This window comes from Pelophylax lessonae (assembly GCF_965119305.1).
Source record: "Pelophylax lessonae genome assembly, chromosome: 10".
In the NCBI taxonomy this organism is placed as follows: domain Eukaryota; kingdom Metazoa; phylum Chordata; class Amphibia; order Anura; family Ranidae; genus Pelophylax; species Pelophylax lessonae.
In genome coordinates, this window is record NC_138777.1 from 157,517,590 (window position 1) to 157,542,310 (window position 24,721).

General features: G+C 44.8%; 1 protein-coding gene across 1 annotated transcript in view; it reads left to right on the forward strand.

Annotated features, from left to right (window-relative positions):
• The window catches only part of LOC309565751 (cystatin-C-like), a gene marked incomplete at its 5' end in the record, with an annotated part of 36,177 nt that extends 12,221 nt beyond the window's left edge, over positions 1–23,956 (forward strand). The window contains 2 exons of the mRNA XM_082270733.1: positions 20,301–20,414; positions 23,692–23,956. Of these exons, the coding sequence (XP_082126859.1) occupies positions 20,301–20,414; positions 23,692–23,775 (198 nt within the window). The 3' untranslated portion in view covers positions 23,776–23,956. The remainder of the gene's footprint in view (positions 1–20,300; positions 20,415–23,691) is intronic.
• Positions 23,957–24,721: the final 765 nt, after the last annotated feature.

The following is a 24,721-nucleotide window of genomic DNA, read 5'->3' on the forward strand; positions in this document are numbered from 1 at the left end:
AAAAAAAAAAACACAAGAGGGTGGCCAGTATCTGAGTGCAGATTTATTTATAAGAAAGAAAAGTGTTAAAATGGCCTCACTGCATCAATGGGGTTAAGAGTGTCATTAACAACTGGATTGGAACCATCTGTGGAGTTGCCTAATATACAGAGTTTGGCAGGGGTGTGGCTGGGTATGCAGAGTTTGGCAGGGGTGTGGCTGGGTATGCAGAGTTTGGCAGGTGCGTGGCTGGGTATGCAGAGTTTGGCAGGGGTGTGGCTGGGTATGCAGAGTTTGGCAGGGGTGTGGCTGGGTATGCAGAGTTTGGCAGGGGCGTGGCTGGGTATGCAGAGTTTGGCAGGGGCGTGGCTGGGTATGCAGAGTTTGGCAGGGGCGTGGCTGGGTATGCAGAGTTTGGCAGGGGCGTGGCTGGGTATGCAGAGTTTGGCAGGGGTGTGGCTGGGTATGCAGAGTTTGGCAGGGGTGTGGCTGGGTATGCAGAGTTTGGCAGGGGTGTGGCTGGGTATGCAGAGTTTGGCAGGGGTGTGGCTGGGTATGCAGAGTTTGTCAGGGGTGTGGCTGGGTATGCAGAGCTGAGCTAGGGAAGGTACAGGGAAACAGGTTGGAATGCAAGCAAAGCCGAGGTCTACAGTTGGTCTTCTGGGATGTTTCTGCTGGCAGCTCTAGGTCCATATCCACTCGTCTGAGATTTGCAACCTCCAGCTGTGATGTCACAACATCAGGCAAGGGGGTGTGATTGACCACTTTGTCAAAAGTGCCAGAGTGAGGAGAATCCAGTGGAGAAACAGGCAGGACATAGTAGATTATTATTATTATACAGGATTTATATAGCGCCAACTGTTTGCGCAGCGCTTTACAATGTGAGGGAAGACAATAAAATTACAGCACATTTCAATACAGGAGGAATCGGAGAGCCCTGCTCGTTGGAGCTTACAATCTAGTAGATAGAGTGTCAACTTCTGTAGTAGGAGAGTATTTAATGCTGAACCCCTGAACTGAATCCTGAACACAACTCAATGAGCCCAGAATTTGCACCTGATCCGCACGCACCGCAGTGCAAAAGCACAGGACTTTTTAAATTAGCACTGCAGATGCACCACATATGTGAACAGCTTCAATGGAAATCAATGTTATTTCATGTCATGTGACTCAGATGCAGTTCAAAACGCATCCAATTCACATATGTGAACCGAGCCTAAAAGAAGGTAGACCTGGGAACAAGTTCCAAAAGTCGTAGATTGGTGCATTGGTGTCCTCAACTGCAATAACCGATTACCCATACAACTTTAAACTTTCGTTAAGGCTAGGTTCACACCAATGCCTTTTTTAGTGCAGTTTGCAGAAACGCACTACAGTAGGGCTGCAACAAATTATTATTTTCAGACGCAATTAGTTGGCCGATCATTGTATCGTTAATCGGATAATAATTCATGGCTCAGCCTGAAGACCAAGAAGTGAGCAATCAGCAGTGTTTGATCTCTCGGTTCTTGGTTTTAGAGCTGACGAGGGGACAGATGCAGCATGTGATGGATGCTTCATCCACCGAGGTGAGTAAACATTTTTATTTTTTTTTTCTTAAGCCCATACATCTTTTACATGTATACACAGCTTAGAAAAATACATTTTTAAAAGGTTATTGGCTGTTCTCTAGTGTGAACAAAATTAAGACAAGGTTTGTTTCAGGCCCTTTTTAATAATAATAAAAAAAAAAAAAAAAAAAAAAGTTGAATTCTGGGATATCACAAACTAATTTTTAAAATTGCTCCCATCACTCTCCTGAGACCTGTGCTACTGTATCCTTCTGAAGAAGAAAGATGCATTTACTTAACTATTTTCTGGCTGCTCTGGTCATGTGATCACCTCCCCTCAGTCAGCAGTGGATTTAGGGGAAAGGAGGGAGCACTGACAACAGATGGCCCAGAGTAAACATATGGGTACGGTCACCACTCAGGCATTCTAGGCTTTTTCGGAGCACCCTCTCCTCTACCCTGTAGCCAGTGCTGGCAGACACGGGAGATCACATGACAGGAGTGGCCAGATAATAGGTAAGCATAAGCATCTTTCTCCCACAAGTTAGTCAGCATAGGTTTTAGAAGGGGGTGGTAGCAGTTTTGAGTGATATGCCAGAATTCTTCTTTAATTTCCCCCAATATAGTAATAATTATTAATAATAATAATATTATTATTTTTTTTACAATTTTGAGCAGAAAAATTAGAATTTTAGGGGTCAGATTAAAGGAAAAGTTCACCTTTCACAGCATGTTACATGTTATACCTATATTCAGGGTGTAACGTTATAAATGCATCAGCCCTCCATGCCCCCCCACGATCCCTGCTGTGACAGCAGACTACCATGTGAAGTACGCTTTGTACACACCGCGGTTGAATTATTTTATATGCTGAATCTACAGTGACCTTATGTAAGTGCAAAACTTTTATCAAAGCTGCCTGTCTAGACCTACTACACTATTGGCCCATTTTCTGTCCTTCTGAGGCAATTCGTGCTGAGAGTGCAGAGGGATCCTTCTTTTGTATCATCTTCTTGGGAGTGAATCATCCATTCATATCGAGTGTATCTCTATCTTGATGGCGACTGTTTGACCACTCTGTAATAGGAGGGTCAGACTTTCTGGTAAGGAGCCTGACTGTCATCACAGGCTGGAAATAGGTTCTCTTCCTAATGCATACACTGGTGATTGGTCAACTGGGACTGATTTCTTCCTTTCTCCCTGCTTTATAAAGACTTTGGGGCTTTTAATATAATTTGTTATATTTGAAATGTATCTTTTGGCGCTGCTCCAACCTTGATCATTATTGTGACGTGTCTGCTGCCATGATTAAAAAAAAAAAAGAAAAAAATAGACCTGACCATGCTGGTCTCCGCCCTCTCGGCTGCGTCACCTGTGAAGGGAAAACTACAAAGTCTGGCAGCCTTTGTGGCTTGTAGTTTTCAATAAGCTACCATGGGGCTGTGAGCGCAGGAGGAGATTGTACAAATGCCATGGCTGGGATGCTTTAATTTGCAGCTGTGGCAAATTTTTTAAATTGGCTTGTCGAGTTTGACAACACCACTTTTCACACCCACCCATTGAAGTCAATAGAAGAAAGCTGCAACCTCATGGCAAACACTTGGCTGGAGGTTTCATAGTTACATAGTAGTTGAGGTTGAATAAAGACAATAGTCCATCCAGTTCAACCTGTGTAGGGGTGTGTGGCTGTAATTATCTCACATAGCCCTGAATGTCCTGATCCTTGAGATGTAAGTCTGAGTCTTTTGAAAGCCACCATACTTCCCGCAGTGACCACCTCTTGTGGTAGAGAATTCCACACTCTTGTAGCCCTAACAGTAAAGAACCCCCCACGTTGCCTGAGGTTAAAACGCTTCTCTAATCTCATTGTATGCCCTCTTGTCCTCATGTAATCCCTTCGACTGAACAGCTTTTTTTCTAAGCTGGGATCCCCATTGAGATATTTATAAATAGCTATCATGTCCCCCCTCAGGCGTCTCTTCTCCAGGGAGAATAAATCGAGTGATTGCAGACGCTCTTCGTAATTAAGGTCCTCCAATCCCCTAATCAGTTTAGTTGCCCTTCTCTGGACTCTCTCCAGCTCCAACACATCCTTCCTGAGGACTGGCGACCAGAACTGGACAGAATACTCCAGATGCGGTCGGACCAGAGTTTTATAAAGTGGAAGGATTATAGTCTTATCTCTGGAATACATCCCTTTCTTTATGCATGCTAATATTCTGCTGGCTTTGGCAGCTGCCGCTTGGCATTGCATGCTATTTCCTAATCTATCATCCACCAAGACTCCCAGATCCTTCTCCATTTTTGATTCCCCCAAGTGTTCCCCCCCCCCCCCCCTAACGTGTATTGTGCTTTTATGTTTTTAGTCCCCAAGTGCAAAACCTTACACTTCTTCTCCACATTAAACCTTATTTGCCATGTCGTTGCCCACTCTGTTATTTTGTCTAGGTCATTCTGTAAGATATCTGCTTCATGCTGTGCAGTTATTGCCCTGCCCAATTTAGTGTCATCTGCAAAAACTGATAACGAACTACTGATCCCGTCCTCAATGCTGTTTATGAATAAATTGAACAAGGTTGGTCCCAGGACTGAGCCCTGGGGCACCCCGCTTACAACCTCAGACCAGTCTGAGTATGCGCTGTTTATTACTACCCTTTGGACACGCCCTTTTAGCCAGTTCCGTATCCAAGAGCAAACCCTGCTGTCGATGCCTGCAGACCTTATTTTATAAATAAGCGCTTGTGGGGAACTGTATCAAACGCCTTAGCGAAATCCAAGTACACCACTTCCACTGGTCTTCCCCTATCTAGCTCACAGCTCACCTCCTCGTAGAATGTTAAGAGATTGGTTTGACAAGAACGCCCATTTGTAAACCTGTGCTGATTACTGCTCATGTTGTCTTTAGCAAACTCTACGATATAGTCCCTTATCATCCCCTCCAGAAGTTTACATACTATTGATGTCAAACTGACAGGCCTATAATTTCCCAGGATATGCCTCTGACCCTTTTTGAATATCGGAATTGCGTTCGCCTTCCACCAATCCCCTGGTACATCTCCTGTCCTAATACTGTCAGCAAAGATCAGGAACAGTGGTCTGGATATAACCTTACTGAGTTCCTTGAGTACTCTCGGATGTACGCCATCCGGGCCTGGTGATTTGTTTGTGTTAAGTTTATCCAGCCTTTCCCTGATTTCACCCTCTGTTAGCCATAGTGGCAAGTCCTGTGTATTACTACTAACCATACAGTCATGGTCAGTGTACCCCTCCTTTTTCATGTGTAAAGACTGACGAAAAAAAAAGCATTTAGCACCGTTGCTTTTTCAGTGTCCTCTGTAACCATCCTCCCATCATCGTTAATTATGTGTGCAATATGCTCAGCCCTAGCTTTTTTGCTGTTGATGTATTTAAAGAATTTCTTTGGGTTTTTTTTACTATCCTCCGCTATTTTGTCTCTCAAAGTTGATTTTAGCCATCTTGATTTCGTGTTTACTTTTCTTATTTGCCTCCTTGTATTGCTCGAAAGCTGATACTGTGGCCTTCAAGAAGTCTAAATCAGAGGGTAATTTTTTTTTCCCCTAATAAGTTTAACGCTATGGTTTAGTTAGCCAGGTTTGGCTTTGTCTCTTCTAAATTTATTTCCCATAGGAATGCACTGCAAGATGCATTTGCTTAATATGTTCCTAAAGCATTCCCATTTTTCCTCTGTGGTCAGGGATCCCAGGGTTTGGTCCCAGTTTACCCTTTCCATCAATGAGTACAATTTTGGAAAGTTTGCCCTTCTGAAGTTTAGGGTTCTTATGTTCCCCACTTGCCTTGTTATTTTGTTATTTACACTAAATGTGATCATCCTGTGATCGCTAGAACCCAGGTAGTCCTGGACTCCTACCTCCGAGATTAGGTCAGGGTCATTAGTGATCAATAGATCCAGGACTGCGTTTTCCCTAGTAGGAGAATCCACCAACTGTGACATGTAATTATCCTGTAAGGTTTCCGTGAATAGACGGGCCTTCTGTGAGTGTGTAGTCCCCTCTTCCCAGTCAATGTCGGGATAATTGAAGTCCCCCAATATGATAACTGATCCCAGTTTTGCCACTTTACCCAGTAGTGCTAAAAATTCCAGCTCTACCTCCTCCCCTTGCTTAGGTGGCCTATAGCAAACCCCCACAATTACTTTTCCCTTATCTCCTTCTCTATGGAGTTCTACCCACACAGATTCTAAATCCATGCTCATCCCTTCCGTGATGTCACTCCTCTCTATCACCTTTACATTGTTCTTGACATAGAAAATACCCCTCCCCCTCTTTTTCCTACCCTGTCCTTCCGGTATACTGAATACCCTTGGATATTGGCGGCCAGTCATGTGAGGGGTCGAACCAAGTCTCCGTTATTCCCACAAGGTCTATGTCATCCTCCTGTACTAACACCATATGGCTAAACCATAGCGTTAAAAATCTTATTAGGGGAAAAAAATTGGCCTTCAGGAAATATAAATCAGAAGGCACAGTATTGGCTTTCGACCAATACAAGGAGACAAATAAGAAGTGTAAACACGAAATCAAGATGGCTAAAATAGACTTTGAGAGACAAATAGCGGAGGATAGTAAAAAAAACCCAAAGAAATTCTTTAAGTATATCAACAGCAAAAAAACTAGGGCAGAGCATATTGCACACATAATTAACGATGATGGGAGGATGGTTACAGAAAACACTGAAAAAGCAACCATGCTGAATGCTTTTTTCTCGTCAGTCTTTACACAGGAAAAGGAGGGGTACACTGACCATGACTGTATGGTTAGTAGTAATACACAGGACTTGCCACTATGGCTAACAGAGGGTGAAATCAGGGAAAGGCTGGATAAACTTAACACAAACAAATCACCAGGCCCGGATGGCGTACATCCGAGAGTACTCAAGGAACTCAGGTTATATCCAGACCACTGTTCCTGATCTTTGCGGATAGTATTAGGACAGGAGATGTACCAGGGGAGTGGAGGAAAGCTAACGTGATTCCGATATTCAAAAAGGGTCAGAGGCATATCCCGGGAAATTATAGGCCTGTCAGTCTGACATCAGTAGTATGTAAACTTCTGGAGGGGATAAGGGACTATATCGTAGAGTTTGCTAAGGACAACAGCATCATTAGTAGTAACCAGCACGGGTTTACAAATGGGCGTTCTTGTCAAACCAATCTCTTAACATTCTACGAGGAGGTGAGCTGTGAGCTAGATAGGGGCAGACCAGTGGATGTGGTGTACTTGGATTTCGCTAAGGCGTTCGATACAGTTCCCCATAAGCGCTTAATTTATAAAATAAGGTCTGCAGGTATCGACGGCAGGGTTTGCTCTTGGATACGGAACTGGCTAAAAGGGCGTGTCCAAAGGGTGATAATAAACGGCGCATACTCAGACTGGTCTGAGGTAGTAAGCGGTGTCCCCCAAGGCTCAGTCCTAGGACCAACCTTGTTCAATTTATTCATAAACAGCATTGAGGACGGGATCTGTAGTTCAATATCAGTTTTTGCAGATGACACAAAATTAGGCAGGGCAATAACAGCACAGCATGAAGCAGATATCCTACAGAATGACCTGGACAAAATAACGGAGTGGGCAACGACTTGGCAAATGAGGTTTAACGTGGAGAAGTGTAAGGTTTTGCACTTGGGGACTAGCAACATAAAAGCACAATACACGTTAGGAGGGGAACCCCTGGGAGAATCAAAAATGGAGAAGGATCTGGGAGTATTGGTGGATGATAGATTAGGCAACAGCATGCAATGTCAAGCGGCAGCTGCCAAAGCCAGCAGAATATTAGCATGCATAAAGAAAGGGATGTATTCCAGAGATAAGACTATAATCCTTCCACTTTATAAAACTCTGGTCCGACCGCATCTGGAGTATGCTGTCCAGTTCTGGTCACCAGTCCTCAGAAGGGATGTGTTGGAGCTGGAGAGGGTCCAGAGAAGGGCAACTAAACTAATTTGGGGATTGGAGGACCTTGATTATGAGGAGCGTCTGCAATCGCTTGATTTATTCTCCCTGGAGAAGAGACGCCTGAGGGGGGACATGATAGCAATTTTTAAATATCTCAATGGGGATCTAGGCTTAGAAGAAAAGCTGTTCAGTCGCAGGGATTGCATGAGGACTCGGGGGCATACAATACGATTAGAGGAGAAGCGTTTTAACCTCAGGCAACGAGGGGGGTTCTTTACTGTTAGGGCTACAAGATTGTGGAATTCTCTACCACAAGAGGTGGTTTCTGCAGGTAATATGGTGGCTTTCAAAAGACTTCTAGACGTACATCTCAAGGATCAGAACATTCAGGGGTATGCGAGATGATTACAGCCACACACACCTACACAGGTTGAACTGGATGGACTATTGTCTTTATTCAACCTCACCTACTATGTAACTATGTAACATTTCCAATTCATCCATTTTATTAGCTAGGCTCCTAGCATTAGCATATACCCCTCTTAGTTTTACGGAATTTAAACGTGATTGGTGGTTATGTTTATTCCTGTTTGGTCTGAGGTTTTCCTGCACAGACCTGCCAATTGATGTTGTGGACCTACTGTCGCTGCTGACCCTACAACTGCCTTCAGTCCTTTGCTTCCTGGCTCTACTTCTGAGCCCCCCCCGTCTCCTAGTTTAAAAGCCCCTCCAACTTGGTGGCCATCTTTCTCCCTAAAAGAGCTGTACCATCCCCATTAAGGTGCAGCCCATCCTTACTAAAGAGCCGGTAGCCGACTGAGAAGTCAGCCCAGTTATCCAGGAACCCAAACCCCTCCTTCCTACACCAGTTCCTCAGCCACTTGTTAAGTTCCCTAATCTCCTTCTGCCTCTCTGGTGTGGCTCGAGGTACAGGCAGTATTTCAGAGAAAACCACCTTGGAGGTCCTTTTCCTCAATCTATTACCTAAGTCCCTGAAATCGTTCTTTAGGATCCTCCACCTACCTTTTACTTTGTCATTAGTGCCCACATGCACCATGACCGCTGGGTCATCCCCAGCCCCGCACAATAATCTGTTTGTCAGATCTGCGATGTGCCGAACGCGGGCGCCCGGTAGACAACATACTGTTCGGTTACCGAGATCTTTCTTACAGATTGCCCTCTCTGTCCTCTTTATAATTGAGTCCCCAACTACCACAACCTGTCTAACCTTTCCTGAGTCATGGCCCCCCCCTTCTTCCTGGAGCCGCCCCTCCCCTGGCAGCTGGGGGAGGGCGCATGCTCCAGCACTGCCACCCCTGAGTTGATATCCCCCTCAACCTGCAACGTGGCAAATATGTTGGGGTGTACCAACTCAGGACTGGCCTCCTGGACGCTCTTCCCACTACCCTTCCTAACGGTCACCCAGCTGCGTACCTCTGATGCCTGCGTCTGCTCCACTCCTTCCTCCTCTATGCTGGCTCCTGCCAGCGTCTGATGGGTAATGTCCAAGCTCCTTTCCAGGTTGTAGATGCCACGCAGTCTTGCCACTGTGTTCCCTAGATCCACGATGTGGGCTTCCAGAGCAACAAGTCGCTCACATCTTGCACAGCAGTATTCGTCCTCAAATGGTTCATCAAGGAACTCATACATGCCGCAAGAAGTGCACTGAGTGGCATCCCCAATCCTGTTGGACATTATTACCCACTACTCTATGGGGATAATATTAACGACCTGCTCTTCCTTACCTACACTACCTCTATCTCCCCTGGTACTAAACCTGGGGTACTCGCCAGTCGCAAGGATACTCGCCAGTCGCAAGGATACTCGCCAGTCGCAAGCTTCTTCCCCCAGTCGCAAGGATAGTCACCAGTCGCAAAGATACTTACCAGACTTCCCAGGTACTCAAGCGCAGAGACAGTCGCACAGCAATCAGTCGCAGCACAGTCAAACAGCTATTGATTTCTCACAGAGCTCAGTCACACAGCTTTCTCCCTGTTTGCAGCTGCTGCCTTAGGCTGGCCATACACTATACAATTTTCTTGTTCAACTTTCCTTTAGATTTACCAAAACCATGTAATATAGGGTCAAACCTAAACACTTTCAATTTGTATGCAGTCAGGCAGGCCCTTGCACTACATAGTTTAAGGTAAATCTAAAGGAAATTGAATAAGAAAATTGTATAGTGTATGGCCAGCCTTACTCACAGCTGCTGACACACACACACACACACACACACACACGTCTCCTCCTCACTGAGCACGGACGGTCCTCCTCCTCTGCTTCCAGACACTAAGGAAGGCGGTTTCCGACCTCCACCGCCGCTCTCTGCCTCGGTCCCTGCACCCGGTATCCTGGTGCGGTTATTCATGTCCCTGCTGCTGCTGTCACTCCCTCTGTCCTTCTAGCGGCTCCCGTCCTCCACCGACCTAATAGTTCAATGCAAATCAATGGATTCATGAAAGACAGAAGTTGTCAAACAAACCTGGTTTCTTTTTATGAGGAGGTAAGTAAAACCTTGGACAGAAGAGGGGTGGCTGTAAATGTAGTATACTTGGATTTTTCAAAAGCGTTTTTACACCGTTCCCCACACACGGCTAATGTGTAAGACAAAGTCTACAGGCTTGGAAAGATCAGTTTTGTAAATGGATATACAATTGGCTAAAATATAGAATTCAGAGGGTAATAGTCAATGATGCTTACTCTGAATGTCAAAGGAGAAGTGTCAACACAGGATGACACTGTGGACACTTAAATTAATACGTGCCACGTCCTATTCAAAATGTTTATGGAGGGGATAGGGACAATAGACTTTATTGGCACTGACAACCAGACAATTATGTCATAAAAATCAAAATATTTTATTGAAAAATCATTAAAAGACATATATACGTATAAATATCACCACAGGTGCAAAACAAGAAAAATCAAAAAACATTCACATACAAATTCAAAAAACACACATTAAAAGGCATATATAACCTTAATAGCCATAGCCTCTAAAAGCCCTCTACATAAACCAAGTATACCGTGATGGAGCTGTACAAACTGAAAGCTGTGGAAAAGCCCTAGGGCTGTTTCTGGTATGGTCATATGAAGCTAGTAGGCAGATTCATCGACAGTAGAGGTAGAGAGGCTTGGTATTGGGTAATGAATTCGGTCAGAAACAAACTATATGGAAACAAGTTTAGAATTGAATACATATGCCATTAAACCAAATCTGTACATATATACCTATGTGTTGTCGCCTTCCAAGGAGAAGGGAGAGAAAGAAGGGGGGGGGGGGGAAAAGAGAGAAGAGGGAAAAGGGAAGGAAAGAAGGGGGGGGGAGAAAAAGGGGGAGGGGGGGGGAAAGGAAAAGGGAAAAAAAGAGGGGGGGGAAGGAAAACGGAGAAAAACAGGGAAGGAGTGGAAGAAGTGGGGAATGAGGAGTAGAAAGAAAGACCAGGGATGGGAAAAGACAAAACACCTAATCTAATAATATCCGTAATTGCAAAGACCCTCCCCCTCTTTTTCCCCCTTTTCCTTCCCCCCCCCCCTCCCCTCTTCTTTCCTTCCCTTTTCCCTCTTCTATCTTTTTTCCCCCTCCCTTCTTTCTCTCCCTTCTCCTTGGAAGGCGACAACACATAGGTATATATGTACAGATTTGGTTTAATGGCATATGTATTCAATTCTAAACTTGTTTCCTTTTATACTTTTGTAGAATTGTTCAGCTAATATTTAAACCCCTGAAGAAGCGCTAAACATGTAGAGTTTGTTTCTGACCGAATTCATTACCCAATACCAAGCCTCTCTACCTCTACTGTCGATGAATCTGCCTACTAGCTTCATATGACCATACCAGAAATAGCCCTAGGGCTTTTCCACAGCTTTCAGTTTGTACAGCTCCATCACGGTATACTTGGTTTATGTAGAGGGCTTTTAGAGGCTATGGCTATTAAGGTTATATATGCCTTTTTAATGTGTGTTTTTTAATTTGTATGTGAATGTTTTTTGATTTTTCTTGTTTTGCACCTGTGGTGGTATTTATACGTATATATGTCTTTTAATGATTTTTCAATAAAATATTTTGATTTTTATGACAGAATTGTCTGGTTGTCAGTGCCAATAAAGTCCATTGTCCCTATCCCCTCCATAAACGCTTACTCTGAATGGTCTAAGGTTCAGTGTTGGGGCCCTTACTTTTTAATATATTTTATAAATGTTATAGGGTCTGGGATTAAAAGTACAATTTCAGTCTTTGCAGATGACACCAAGCTTTGCAGTGGAATAACTTCCTTACAGGATGTCTCCAACTTACATGCCGACCTCAATGCACTGTTTCATTGGTCAGCTATGTAGCAAATGAGGTTTATTGTTATGCACTTGGGGGCTAAGAATATGCATGCATCATACATACAAGGGGGAGTAGAACTGGGGGAATCCATAGTGGAGAAGGATCTATCTGGGTGTTCTGGTAGATCATAAGCTTAATAATAGCATGCAATGCCAAGCTGTGGTTTCCCAAGCAAGCAAAATCCTTTCTTGTATTACCAGAGAGGGTGATGTCATTTTTCCCCTGTACAAATCCATTAGTAAGACCTCATCTGGAATATGCAGTTTAGTTTTGGGCACCAGTTCTCAAAAAGGATATTTCCTGACAGACTCCATGGCAGCACACGTATGGGTAGGCTCCGCCTCCTCTCCTACCCTATAGGACCCCACTCCCATAAATCTTTGCTCCATACCAGGAGCCGTGTTCCTTTTTCGTCCTCCTCCTGCGAGAAGGAAGTCTTACCTTATAGGACGTCTATCGGTTTCAGGCGAGCTGGTGGCGTGTGGACCTTGTTGATGTCGGATGCCTCCTGTTTTATGTCCAGCAATCTCGATATTTATCGGGTGGACCCGGGCAATATTATTTTAAAATGCTGAAGATGCCGTAAATCCTGAATGAGAGGTGGGCTGCATTGATGGCCAATACGTCCTTGCTATTGAGCGGATAGGCCCTGGTGCCCTGTCACACACGCATGAATTCATCCAGGCCTGAGACTGTTCGTTTATCGTCATGGTGGTAAAGTATAAAACTTTCTTTTGGTTTCATTGCATTTCCTGTTTGTGCGGTGGAGCGCTCCTGCGTTCCAGATCGTCGCTTAGGCTCCTCCCCCTGCCTCGCTGGACCTTCAATTGGTTGTCCAGGATGAGGCTTGGCCCTGGTATCGTCTGCGCATGCGCGCGCATCGCTCCCGATCTCCTATGACGTTAATGCGTTGTTTGGGGCGTGGCTTTGCGGCGCCCGGGAGATTTAAGCAGCTGTCATTCCTGTTTACAATGGGATGTCTGCGGGCGTTGCGGTGGCTTCCCCGTGCTGTTTCTCTGCTCTTCAGCGGTGAGTCATGCTTTGATCCAGGTGCCATTTGGGGTAAAAGGGTTGGTGTGGAGACGAAAGTCAGTACATGTATGCTTACTTTCTTCCTGTGCAGGCTTTTGCTTCTATCTGCAAATGGATGCTTCACCACCCCCCGGTGGCCAGTCCCTGCGCAACAGGTGAGCTAGTTTTTCTTAACCCTTACCTGCTTGCGTTGGCTGGTGGAATGGAGCCTAAGTGTGTTTTTCTTTCCCTATTTAGCCCTTTTAGGTCTGACCAACGCCCTATTTCTGGATCAAAGGATCGTTCTCCTTCAGCCCATCGGCATTCTTCATCAAAGTCTGGTCATAGGTCTAGCTCCAGGTCTAAACGACATGAGCACACTTCCAGTTCAGTCGCTCCGCGGCAATCCCGCCATTCTGACCGCAGTTCAGGGAAATCATGCTGGGGCTGTCGAGCCCATATCCCTGAGGATAGATCCCTATGTGATACCTGTTATTCCAGGGTTTTGAGGGAAAAGCAAGACACTGCACAACCAGTGGAGGCTATGGTCAGGCGGATTGTAAAAGAATCCCTTAGATTGGGATTCGAGCAGGCTTTCGGGTCACTCTTCAGAGGCTCCTGGTTTCCTCCCAAGGGATGAAGTGGAGCCAGGTACCTCACAACCAAGTCGTCTGTCAGAAGATTCTACAGACAGTGAAGATGATTTGGCAGACCAGAATGTAGGTTTTGAACTTGCTATGGTCCCACCGCTAGTTAAGGCGGTTAAGGAGGCATTAAAATGGGAAGATCCAGCTAAACAGAAGAAATACTTCAAACATCTCAAAAAAGAGCGTTCCCATTTTCCCCTCCTAGGGGAATTGGGAGAAATTATTACAGACGAGTGGCAGGGAGTTGAAAAGAGAAACTCTTTGTCATCTAAGGTCTCCAGAATGTATCCCTTTAAGGATGATAAGGTGAAACATCTAGACTCCGCTCCCACGGTGGATGCGGCCTTGATGAGGTTGGTGAAACACGTAACCTTAAAACATGTAATTGCTGCGCTAAGATATAATAAAAATAATAATAAATATGCGAAAAGCAGCCAACACAAATCTTTGGAACAGAAAGATCAATAATAATAAAAAATACAAATGTGGCGCTAATCTGGTAGCTAAAATCAAAGAAATGTCCTTGATAAGCGTGGGTGAAAAAGCAACAATTCAAAATCTTTCTTGTGTATCAACAAAAAGACTTTCACAAAGAAGGGAAGAAATGTGAAGATCCTCAGCATGGGAAACCACCACCAGGCACCCGCACACACTGATCCTTACCAGATCGCATTGACCCTCATCACAAAGGTCAAAAAACGCCCATGGTACAAGCACTGGAAAGCCGGGATCATTCACTCCTCCTCCTTTAAAATCTTCCACCAAACGGACAATCCTTAGGTCCCCACATCTCGATCCAGCATTGTGCCCGGGTGGAAGGGGGGAAAGGCGTTGCCGTTCGGGGGCTCCTTTGGCGAGTACAGCTTGAACGACTTGGAGGAACAGCCTTAAGAAACAAAGCAACCGAAGCAGGACAGGGGGGGGGGGGGTTAAAAGAGAGAAAAGGGGAAAAACAACCCTACACCAGGAGCGTAGACATGTCTGCCGTGTGGGAGGAAATCCAAAAATTAAAAAAAAAATAAAATAAACAAACAATGTCAGGTTTAAAATGAAATGTGTTTGCAGGCTTTGGGCCTGGAGATAATGGCAGGCTGAGGGGGCAGGAAGGGAGGCCGGGCCTTTGTTTGCTGGGCTCTCTTCCTCAACAATGGCTGCGCCTGGCCTGTTGTGTGTGCTGGGCCCTGTGCTGGGTCCCTACAGGAGCCTCACACTCCCCCCCTTCTCTATGTCTCCCACAATGAGGCCCAGGAGGTGGCCTGTGTCCTGCACCCTTCCCCCTCCAGCTCTCTAGAGAGCTGGAGGGGGAAGGGTGCAGGACACAGGCCACCTCCTGGGCCTCATTGTGGGAGACATAGAGAAGGGGGGGAGTGTGAGGCTCCTGTAGGGACCCAGCACAGGGCCCAGCACACACAACAGGCCAGGCGCAGCCATTGTTGAGGAAGAGAGCCCAGCAAACAAAGGCCCGGCCTCCCTTCCTGCCCCCTCAGCCTGCCATTATCTCCAGGCCCAAAGCCTGCAAACACATTTCATTTTAAACCTGACATTGTTTGTTTATTTTATTTTTTTTTTAATTTTTGGATTTCCTCCCACACGGCAGACATGTCTACGCTCCTGGTGTAGGGTTGTTTTTCCCCTTTTCTCTCTTTTAACCCCCCCCCCCCCCCCCCCTGTCCTGCTTCGGTTGCTTTGTTTCTTAAGGCTGTTCCTCCAAGTCGTTCAAGCTGTACTCGCCAAAGGAGCCCCCGAACGGCAACGCCTTTCCCCCCTTCCACCCGGGCACAATGCTGGATCGAGATGTGGGGACCTAAGGATTGTCCGTTTGGTGGAAGATTTTAAAGGAGGAGGAGTGAATGATCCCGGCTTTCCAGTGCTTGTACCATGGGCGTTTTTTGACCTTTGTGATGAGGGTCAATGCGATCTGGTAAGGATCAGTGTGTGCGGGTGCCTGGTGGTGGTTTCCCATGCTGAGGATCTTCACATTTCTTCCCTTCTTTGTGAAAGTCTTTTTGTTGATACACAAAGATTTTGAATTGTTGCTTTTTCACCCACGCTTATCAAGGACATTTCTTTGATTTTAGCTACCAAACACGTAACCTTACCATTGGAAGACTCAGTCTCATTCAAAGACTCTCTTGACAGGCGGATTGACACAGATCTTAAGAAGATTTATCTCTCCGCAGGTATGGCGTGTAAGCCGGCTCTGGCTTTGGCAGCCACATCCAAGGCAATGGAAGCCTGGGTAGACAGCGTGGAGGCTACACTTCAGAGTGTCTCCGAAGAGGTGGCCAGGAGTTCAGCCATTCAGGAGTTGAGACTGGCAACGGCTTTCTTGGGTGAGGCATCCATTGATATAATCCGCTTGGCGGCGCGGGTCATGCTGTCCTCTGTCACGGCCAAACGCGCCTTGTGGTTGCGCCCCTGGTTGGCCGACCCTGCCTCTAAGCAGGCCTGGTGCAAAATTCCCTTTGAGGGTTCCTCCCTCTTTGGTAATAAACTGGACAGTGCTATTACCCGTGCCACTGGTGGTAAATCTGGTTTCCTTCCCCAGGATCGCCGGTTGATAGATCAGAGAAGACCTCAAAACAGACAAAATCCTGATCGTGCCAGAGAGGCCCGTTTTTACAGGCCCGGTCGTGAGTTCAGGAAGAACTGGAAGCGCCCTCAGTCTACAGGGCAGAAGTTCTCCAAAGGAAAATCTTCAGCAAGCCGAGAGGCGACGAAGTCTTTTTGACATCGAACCTGTCCAGACGGTGCGGGTAGGCGCACGCTTGCTTCAGTTTGCGCACGTCTGGGCAGCCTCGATCGAAGATCAATGGGCCGTCAGAACCGTATCACACGGACATGTGTGGATTTTCGACAGAAGCCCCATTCTTCGCTTCATTCCTACGGCCTTACCCCGTTCAGAAGAGAAGAAGTCAACTCTTCTTACATATGTAGAATCCCTGGTTGCCCAGGGTGCGGCAGTGCCTGTCCCAACCGAGGAACGGTTCCAAGGCATCTACTCTCCGCTCTTCATGGTCTTGAAGAAAAGCGGCTCTTGGAGGCCGATTATAGACCTAACACACCTAAACACCTTCATCAAGAAAGAGAGGTTCAGGATGGAAACACTTTTTACAATTCGGCAAGTGGTACAGCCAGAGGATTGGATGATATCCATAGACTTGAAAGATGCCTACTTTCACGTCCCAGTCGCAGCAGAAATGCAAAAATTTCTCCGATTCGCAGTGGGTCAGGTGCATCTTCAATTTACCTGTCTCCCTTTCGGGCTTACCACATCACCTCGAATCTTTTCCAAAATCTTACTGGCTGTAGTAGCCCTGATCAGAGCAAAAGGGATTCGTCTTTACCATTACTTGGACGACTTGCTCCTTCTGTCAGAACATCAGGATCAAATTCTGCTTCACAGATCTCAAGTAATTTCCACCCTTTAAGAGTTCGGGTGGCTCCTGAATTTGGAAAAGTCATCTGGAACCCACAAAGTCGTTGGTCTTCCTAGGGGCCCTCTTCAACACTTCCAGAGGCACTATCTCCCTTCCATTAGAGAAGATTCCGACAATTCGCAACAGGATTCGTCCGGCATTATCAGCCTCTCATCTCCGGGCGTCCCAGTGCATGAAGATAATTGGGACCATGGTTTCCACGGCTCCCATGGTGAAGTGGGCACAGTGGAAGATGAGGCCCTTTCAGATGGGATTCCTCCAACAATGGAATTTCGAGAATCCAGAAGTCCTCATTCGGATAACTACGTCCATGAAGGACAGCTTAACCTGGTGGCTTCAGCGAAAGAATCTTTTAAACTGCCATTCAATCGTTCCAGCGTCCTGGTTGGTCATGACCTCGGACGCCAGCAGGACGGGATGGGGAGCGCATTGCCTGTCGGAGGTGGCCCAGGGCAGATGGGACTTCCCTACATACGGGGTGGTCTCGAATGTGCTGGAGCTTCGGGCAGCGTTCTGTGCTCTCCAGGCCTTTCAGCATCTGGCGACCGATGCCTTGGTCCTCCTAAGACTGGACAATACGACAGCCGTCGCCTACATCAAGAGACAAGGGGGCACCTGCAGTCCATCTCTTCTGAAAGAAGTGAAACCTATTATGGATTGGGCTCAAAGACATCTGTCCAACTTGTCAGCCGCCTATCTTCCGGGTGCCCAGAACGTCCAGGCAGACTTCCTCTCGAGGTCTGCTCTGGACAACAACGAGTGGTCACTCCATCCAGAGACCTTCATATGGGTCATGTCTCTAGGTTACCATCCAGAGGTAGATCTGTTCGCATCTCCAAGCAATGCCAAACTGGAGAGATTCTACACGAGGTGGCGTTATCCCCAGGCCTACGGGGTAGACGCCCTGACGGATCATTGGAATTTTCAAACGGCCTATGCGTTTCCTCCAGTGCCAGTCATCTTCAAGTTTCTTCAGACTCAGGACAGAGAGAGTGCAGATCATAGCGATTCTTCCCTTCTGGCCAAAGAGACCGTGGTTTCCTCTGTTGCTCCAGCTGAGCTGTCGGGACCCGATACCTCTGCCAGTCAGGCCGGACCTTCTGTCCCAAGGGCCTATTCTTCACCCCTGCCCAGCACAGCTTCATCTCATGGCATGGCTGTTGAGAGGGAAAGATTGAAAGCGCTCGGTTGTCCAAACGAGGCAATCGCTACAATGATGAGTGCCAGAAGACCCGGCACGAACAAGGTCTATGAAAAAATCTGGTCCAAGTTTAAGGATTATGTGGATAGCAGATCTAGCTCTGTCTCTGACCCAGGAATCCAGGATATTTTGGGCTTCCTCCAGTCCGGTCTGGACCTGTCATTGGCAGTAAGCTCCCTTCGGGTCCAAATTTCAGCCATTTCGGCCTTCACTGGGACTGCATGGGCGAAACACTCCCTGGTTCGCCAGTTCTTCAGAGGCGCTACTAGGTTAAGACCTCCTAGAAAGCCCAGGTTCCCTAAGTGGGATCTTCCTACGGTCTTGGAGTTTCTTTCCTCACTCACCTTGAATCAGAAGGATCCATTTTTCCTTAAAAACATCTCCATGAAAACAGCCTTTCTGGTGGCTATTACTTCGGCCAAACGGGTTTCTGAACTCGGTGCATTGGGTTACAAGGAACCATTCCTTACGGTTTTCCCTGATCGGGTAGTATTGGTTCCGATGCTTGGCTCCAATCCGAAAGTAATGTCGGTATTCCATGTCAACCAGGAAATTGTCCTACCCACGTTCAAATCTCAAGATGAAAATTCTGTCCATCCTTTGGACGTGGGGGAAACTCTTCGGCTATATCTGGAGACTACAGCTCCTTTCCGCCAGTCAGACCATCTTTTTGTCCTCATCTGTGGAAAAAACAAGGGCAAACAAGCTTCCTCAAGATCTATAGCAAGTTGGATAGTTCAGACCATCCAGTGGGCATATAAAGCCAAGGGACTGGCTCCTCCAGAGGTGGTGACCGCTTATTCCACTAGAGGGATCTCTACGTCGTGGGCAGCTTCTCTTCATGTAGCTCCTGACGTGATTTGCAGAGCGGCTTCTTGGTCATCAATTCATACCTTTATGTCGCATTACTGTGTTGAACCGGCTTCTTTATCTTCGGTCAACTTTTGGTTTAAAAGTCTTGTCTGTTGACGGTGCAAATTAAACCTTTTTCTGTTAAACCAGCAGTTACCCGCCCGGGTGTGTATGGCTAGTTATTTCCCATACGTGTGCTGCCATGGAATCTGTCAGGAAAACGGAAAATTTATATCAATACTTACCGTAATTTTCCTTTCCTGATGGACTCCATGGCAGCAGGAGTCCCCTCCCATCTGCTGGAGTAGTTCTAGTTATGGAACACGGCTCCTGGTATGGAGCAAAGATTTATGGGAGTGGGGTCCTATAGGGTAGGAGAGGAGGCGGAGCCTACCCATACGTGTGCTGCCATGGAGTCCATCAGGAAAGGAAAATTACGGTAAGTATTGATATAAATTTTCCGTTTTATGAACTGGAGAAAGGGCAACCAAACTGATAAAAGGCATGGAGGAGTTCAGCAACGAGGAAAAGGTTAGAGGAACTGAGTTTATTCTCTTGAGAAGAGGAGATATGATCAACATGTATAAATACATAAAGGGTCCATATAGTGAACTTGGTGTGAGTTATTCAATTTAAGGTCATCACAGAGGACAAGGGGGTGCTTTACGTATAGAGGAAAAGAGATTTTGTCTTCAAATACTGAAAAGTTTCTTCACCGTAAGCTGTGAAAATGTGTCAGACTCCCTCCAGACATGGTTCTGGCCATCGCACTAGATTGCTTTAAAAAAAAGCCTGGATTCTTTCCTAGGTGTAAATAATGTAACTGGGTACTAATATTTATAGGTAAAGTTGATCCAGGGAATATCTGATTGCCTCTTGGGGGGGATCAGGAAGGAATTATTTCCCCTGCTGTAGCAAATTGGATCATGCTTTGCTGGGGTTTTTCGCCTTCCTCTGGATCAACTGCGGGTATAGGATTATGTATATGGGATTGTATGGTTGGGTCTTTACTGTTTTTTTTTTTTTTGTTTTTTATTGGTTGAGCCAGATGGGACTTGTGTCTATTTTCAACCTGACTAACTATGTAACTAAATCACCATCCAGAAAAAACCCCAGCAAAAAATAAATAGAAGCACTAATTCAGAACTATTGCCTCCAAAACTCCTGTAAGCCACTTCTTTACCACAATTCACTGCTAATCGCCTTTCAGAGAGGCGGTAGACGCTGCCACTAGTGTGAACCTAGCCTTAGGGTTACTTTTGTGTGGACATCATGGTTTTTCTGTCTTGAACTATGAAAGTATAGAATACCCCAGTAATACTTCATTCTCATTTTTTATATTATACTTGTTCAGGTAGTTTCTGGGATGAACTATAAACTGACTATGGTGTTGGGAAATACAGCATGCAAGAAGAGTGAAGGCGACATTAATAAACCTTGTCCACTGCTAACTGGCTCGAAGCTTCAGGTGACTTGTTTCATTACTTTTTTCTAATGGAAATCTAATATTATTCAAACCTGCAGTGTTATTATGTATGATATATGCTTGTCAAAAAACACTGACAAATTGTTTTTGGAATAAAAATAATTTTAGTAAGATTTTAGCCATTTATGATATGTCTGTAAGTCTCTAGTGGAAAATTCCTGTACATGGAGGAGGGAACTTGGAAGTTTACTTGACTGATCTGTATCTGGTAGTCTCCTTTTCATCATAGCTACTGCACTTACATTGGATTTATACTGATCACAATGGCAAAAATATACATGAAGGCGCGCTCAATTAAGCATCAGCTCTAATTGGTGCATCTAGGGTAGCCTCCTGGTATGTTAAAATCGTTAGGGTGGGAACACTCCACCAGAAGCGATACTAAACCATGCAGCATAGAGGGGTAAAACAAAACCTCATTGCACAGTATTTAAAAACAGATCTACATTTATTTATGTGCATCAGAATACTCACAAGCATCAAATCATTAAGCGCATATCTATCCAAAAGAAGTGTCAACGTTTACAACCAACAAAATGGCAGACTTCCGTGTGTGGTGATATCATGTGACCAGGCTTCAGTCATCATGTTTTGTTACACAAAGACCTCATTAGGGGCGTAGTCCTCAGTCCGAACTACATCACATATAGAATGGAGGACAGATGTAATCGCCTCCAATCCTAACTGTGCTCCAAAAGCCGGAAGCGTGTAAGAGCCGGAAGTTATGCCAGAATCGGAACAATAACAGAAAAATATAGATGGCCAGGACCGGAAATGCTAAAGGGGAAACCTGATCCAGATATTAGAACATAAAATCCTCATTTGGCGATCTCAAAAAATTGGCCATATACCGGTATTTAATGAAAATGACATATTCGATTATACAAAAGGCAAAACTTTAGATAATAACCTTAAATTAAATAAAAACTTTCGCCAGCACTGATAACTCAGGATGTCACCATCTTGTTGTTGGAAAAGTTCATTACTAGATAGAAAAAAAACTTTTTTATATAACCATGTAACTTTAAAACAAAAATGATTAAAAACTAATACATGTATTTACAAACAGTTAATAGAGCCATTTTTGTTTTTTTAAAGAGAAAATTCATAATGAAAGTTTTTATAAAGGGGAGGAGTTTTAATTTTACGAAAGTGTTCACATCCCACTCTACATTGAGACCGAAGGGTTTATAATTGAATCCAATATATCCATCAGGTCTTAAGCTTAGAGAGATCTTTCTTCATATGTCTACCCCCTCCAATTCGGGCTAAATGTAGCCCTATAAAATGTCTCTCAGATTTCTGTTATGACATAAATCCTAATGCTTAGACAAACTGTGGTTAGGGAAGCCCTTGCGAATATTGACAACATGTTCCTTTTAATCTCGTCTGTAGTATCTGAACAGTGCAACATTTAAACGATAATAGTGTTCCTTCATTGTTATATTTTTTAAAAAGCCTATTTATAGCTTTTCTTCTTTTTTTTTTTTTTTTTTTTTTTTAACTTTGGCCATGAGCCACATAGGTTTAATTTTTAGCCTTTTTAATTTATTTATGGGAATATACTTTGTAGTGAGTTCATAGTCTTTGTTCATTACCTTACCAAGGTTCTACCTGGTGAATTTCCAATCTTTTGCAGATGCAGCTTTCAACCACAAGGTTCTGACAGTGTCTCTCTGAAATTGGGTCTTTCTAGCCCTAGTTTTCGTTGGGCCTGTTGGCACTGTTCTGTTTGCCTACCCTTCCCATTCATAGTTTGGGGATGTCCCAGGGTCTTTGGATACTCAGCCTGTGCCGTGTACTGTACCATTAGGATAAGAATAATTTTGACTTGCCTATAAATTCTATATTTTGGAGTTGCTTCAAACTTGAAGACTCATTGAGTGGGGTAGAGTTATAGGGAAGGTGTCCATGGGGCATGTCCCCAACAGTTTGGCCAGTGTCCAATAATCTGAAGGTATGAGCCTATAACCCAGGGTCTATGAATACTTTGCCTATACTGTACTGCAAGATATGGGAATCCAAACCCTGTCTATCCTAAAACCTCACTATTATCCATGTAACAGAGGTCAGAAATATTGGATTTTTGTTTTATGAAACTGACCATCTTTAATCCAGATGCAGTGTGTAAGGGAGTCAAGTTTTCTGCCTAATTTAGTTTGAGTTCCTGTGCCCCCACAGGGGGTAGGACATGAAGCAGTACACAGTAGGAAATGCATACATTATTGTATCCTGTACCAGGATAGAGCCAGATGCTTCACCACTGCCAGATCTTAGCTGAGATCTCTGGCTGAATTCAAAGTACCAGATAACAAAGAGTGTCCGATTGTTTTGAGAGTACTTCAGTGCTGGACAGACGAGCTCATGGCTGCAGATCTAGGCTAGAAGATGCATGGAACTGCTGAGAAAGATGGTTCCGTATGCGCTGTTCTTTTTGCAATGCTGGGACTTGTAGTTCCGCATTGTGTATGTGGCTCTCTGGATACTGGGACTCTACTCTCCCCTCTGCTCTTCCTTTAACTGCTCTGTCTGGTCTTGAAGACCAGGACACACTGCTTTTGAGGAGCCGTGATGCGTTTTGTAAAGGACCAGTACCATCTGGACCTCTTTTTCCCTGCCACTCTACCTGGACTTTCTCCGCTGAGTCCTCTGTTGGCTGGTGAGTTCCTGAACCCTTGCACATTGTTGCCCTGTGACCCTGGACTAAGTTCCTGCCGTAAAATGGCGCTATGGGTCAACCTGTTCTCTACCAGATCACTACCTACCCTTGTGTGTCCGGACTACTGCCCTGTGTTGTGGACTTAATATTGGTCATGCCAGTTTTACTCTGATCCTTGCCCATTCTACCAGCCCCAATCTTTCAATAAAGAGCCTTGTGACCACTCCTCTCCACGTGTGGTCTGTCCCACCCACACCTCGATCACAAGCTTATTGTATGTCATCATGTACTGTGATGGACATCTATACTGACTAGGTTAGGAGATGGAAAGGTGTGGGGTCAGGCTTCTTAGTTTAATGCCAGAGCATCTGAGCATTCTTAGTAGGGGGAATGCTTACACTGAGCGAGGACTTGACGAACAAGCACTTGACAATAATGTCTGCTTCTGTGCTGACAGCTCTGAATTGGTAAGTATATACCATAAAAATAAAAACTGGGGCAGCTGTTCATGGCAATCAATCAGCTTTCATTTTCAGCTTGTTCAATTAAACAAACCTATTTTGGACTATTCATTTATTTTATTTTCTGTTCTTTTTGCAGAAACTTAAGTGTATTTTCAGAGTTTATGATATCCCCTGGAAAAATAAAAGGACACTTACAGGAAAGCGGTGTACAAAGATCTAACTACTCTTTCCAAGTCTTAACTGGAGAACTGTTTTTCTATTTCTTCCAATTGTATAACATGGCCACTAGAACTTGTACTAGTACTGTTTTAACTCCATATCACTTGCTGTATTTGAATTTTGCTCAAGAGTGAAAAGGTTTAGGACACCTACTGTCTAGAACATCAAGAATAGTGTACCTTGTATGTTCTGTAATAAATAAATAAAAACTAAATTGGGCTTGTGGCTTCTCCCCCGCACATGACTAAGAAATGGTATATTTGCTGTATAAATAAAACTGAAATATGCAACAGCACATTGTACTTGGTGAGCTTACACAAATAAAAATATTTGAGAAAATGCCTCGTATTAAAGGAGACCTGCACTTAGATTATTTTTTATTTATTTATTTTTTCCCCTCTCTCCCCACAATCAGTAATGGTTTCTGTTTCATACAGTGAGCCCTGTACTCTGATTTACACTAATAGCTTCTGGAGGATAAACCCTGTGTACATTTCATGCGCCTGGCCACTGCATTCTGTACGCTGAGCTTTATATAACATGCACTACTGTGCAAAAGTTTTAGGCAGGTGTGAAAGCTGTAAATTAAGAATCCTTTCAGAAATAGAAGTATTGGTAGTTTAGTTAATTCAGCCCTATAATAATAATCAACATCTTCAATAAAAAAAAAAATACTTGTCAATGATTTTTTATTATTGGGTAGTTGGCCTGCATACAGAATGCATTTATTTTACATGTCAGTATACAAGCTCAGTACACCATCTATATACAGTAAGTGTCTGAGAACTTGTGAATCTGTGAGGAGCAATGCCTCATTGGACATGTAGTCCTGGGCAGAAGGATGTAATTAAAAGTGATTCTACAGACAGAAGCTTGTTTACCTTAATGCATTTTATGCATCAGGGTTAAAAAAAAAAAAAGCGACCTTCTGTTAAAAAAAACCATTG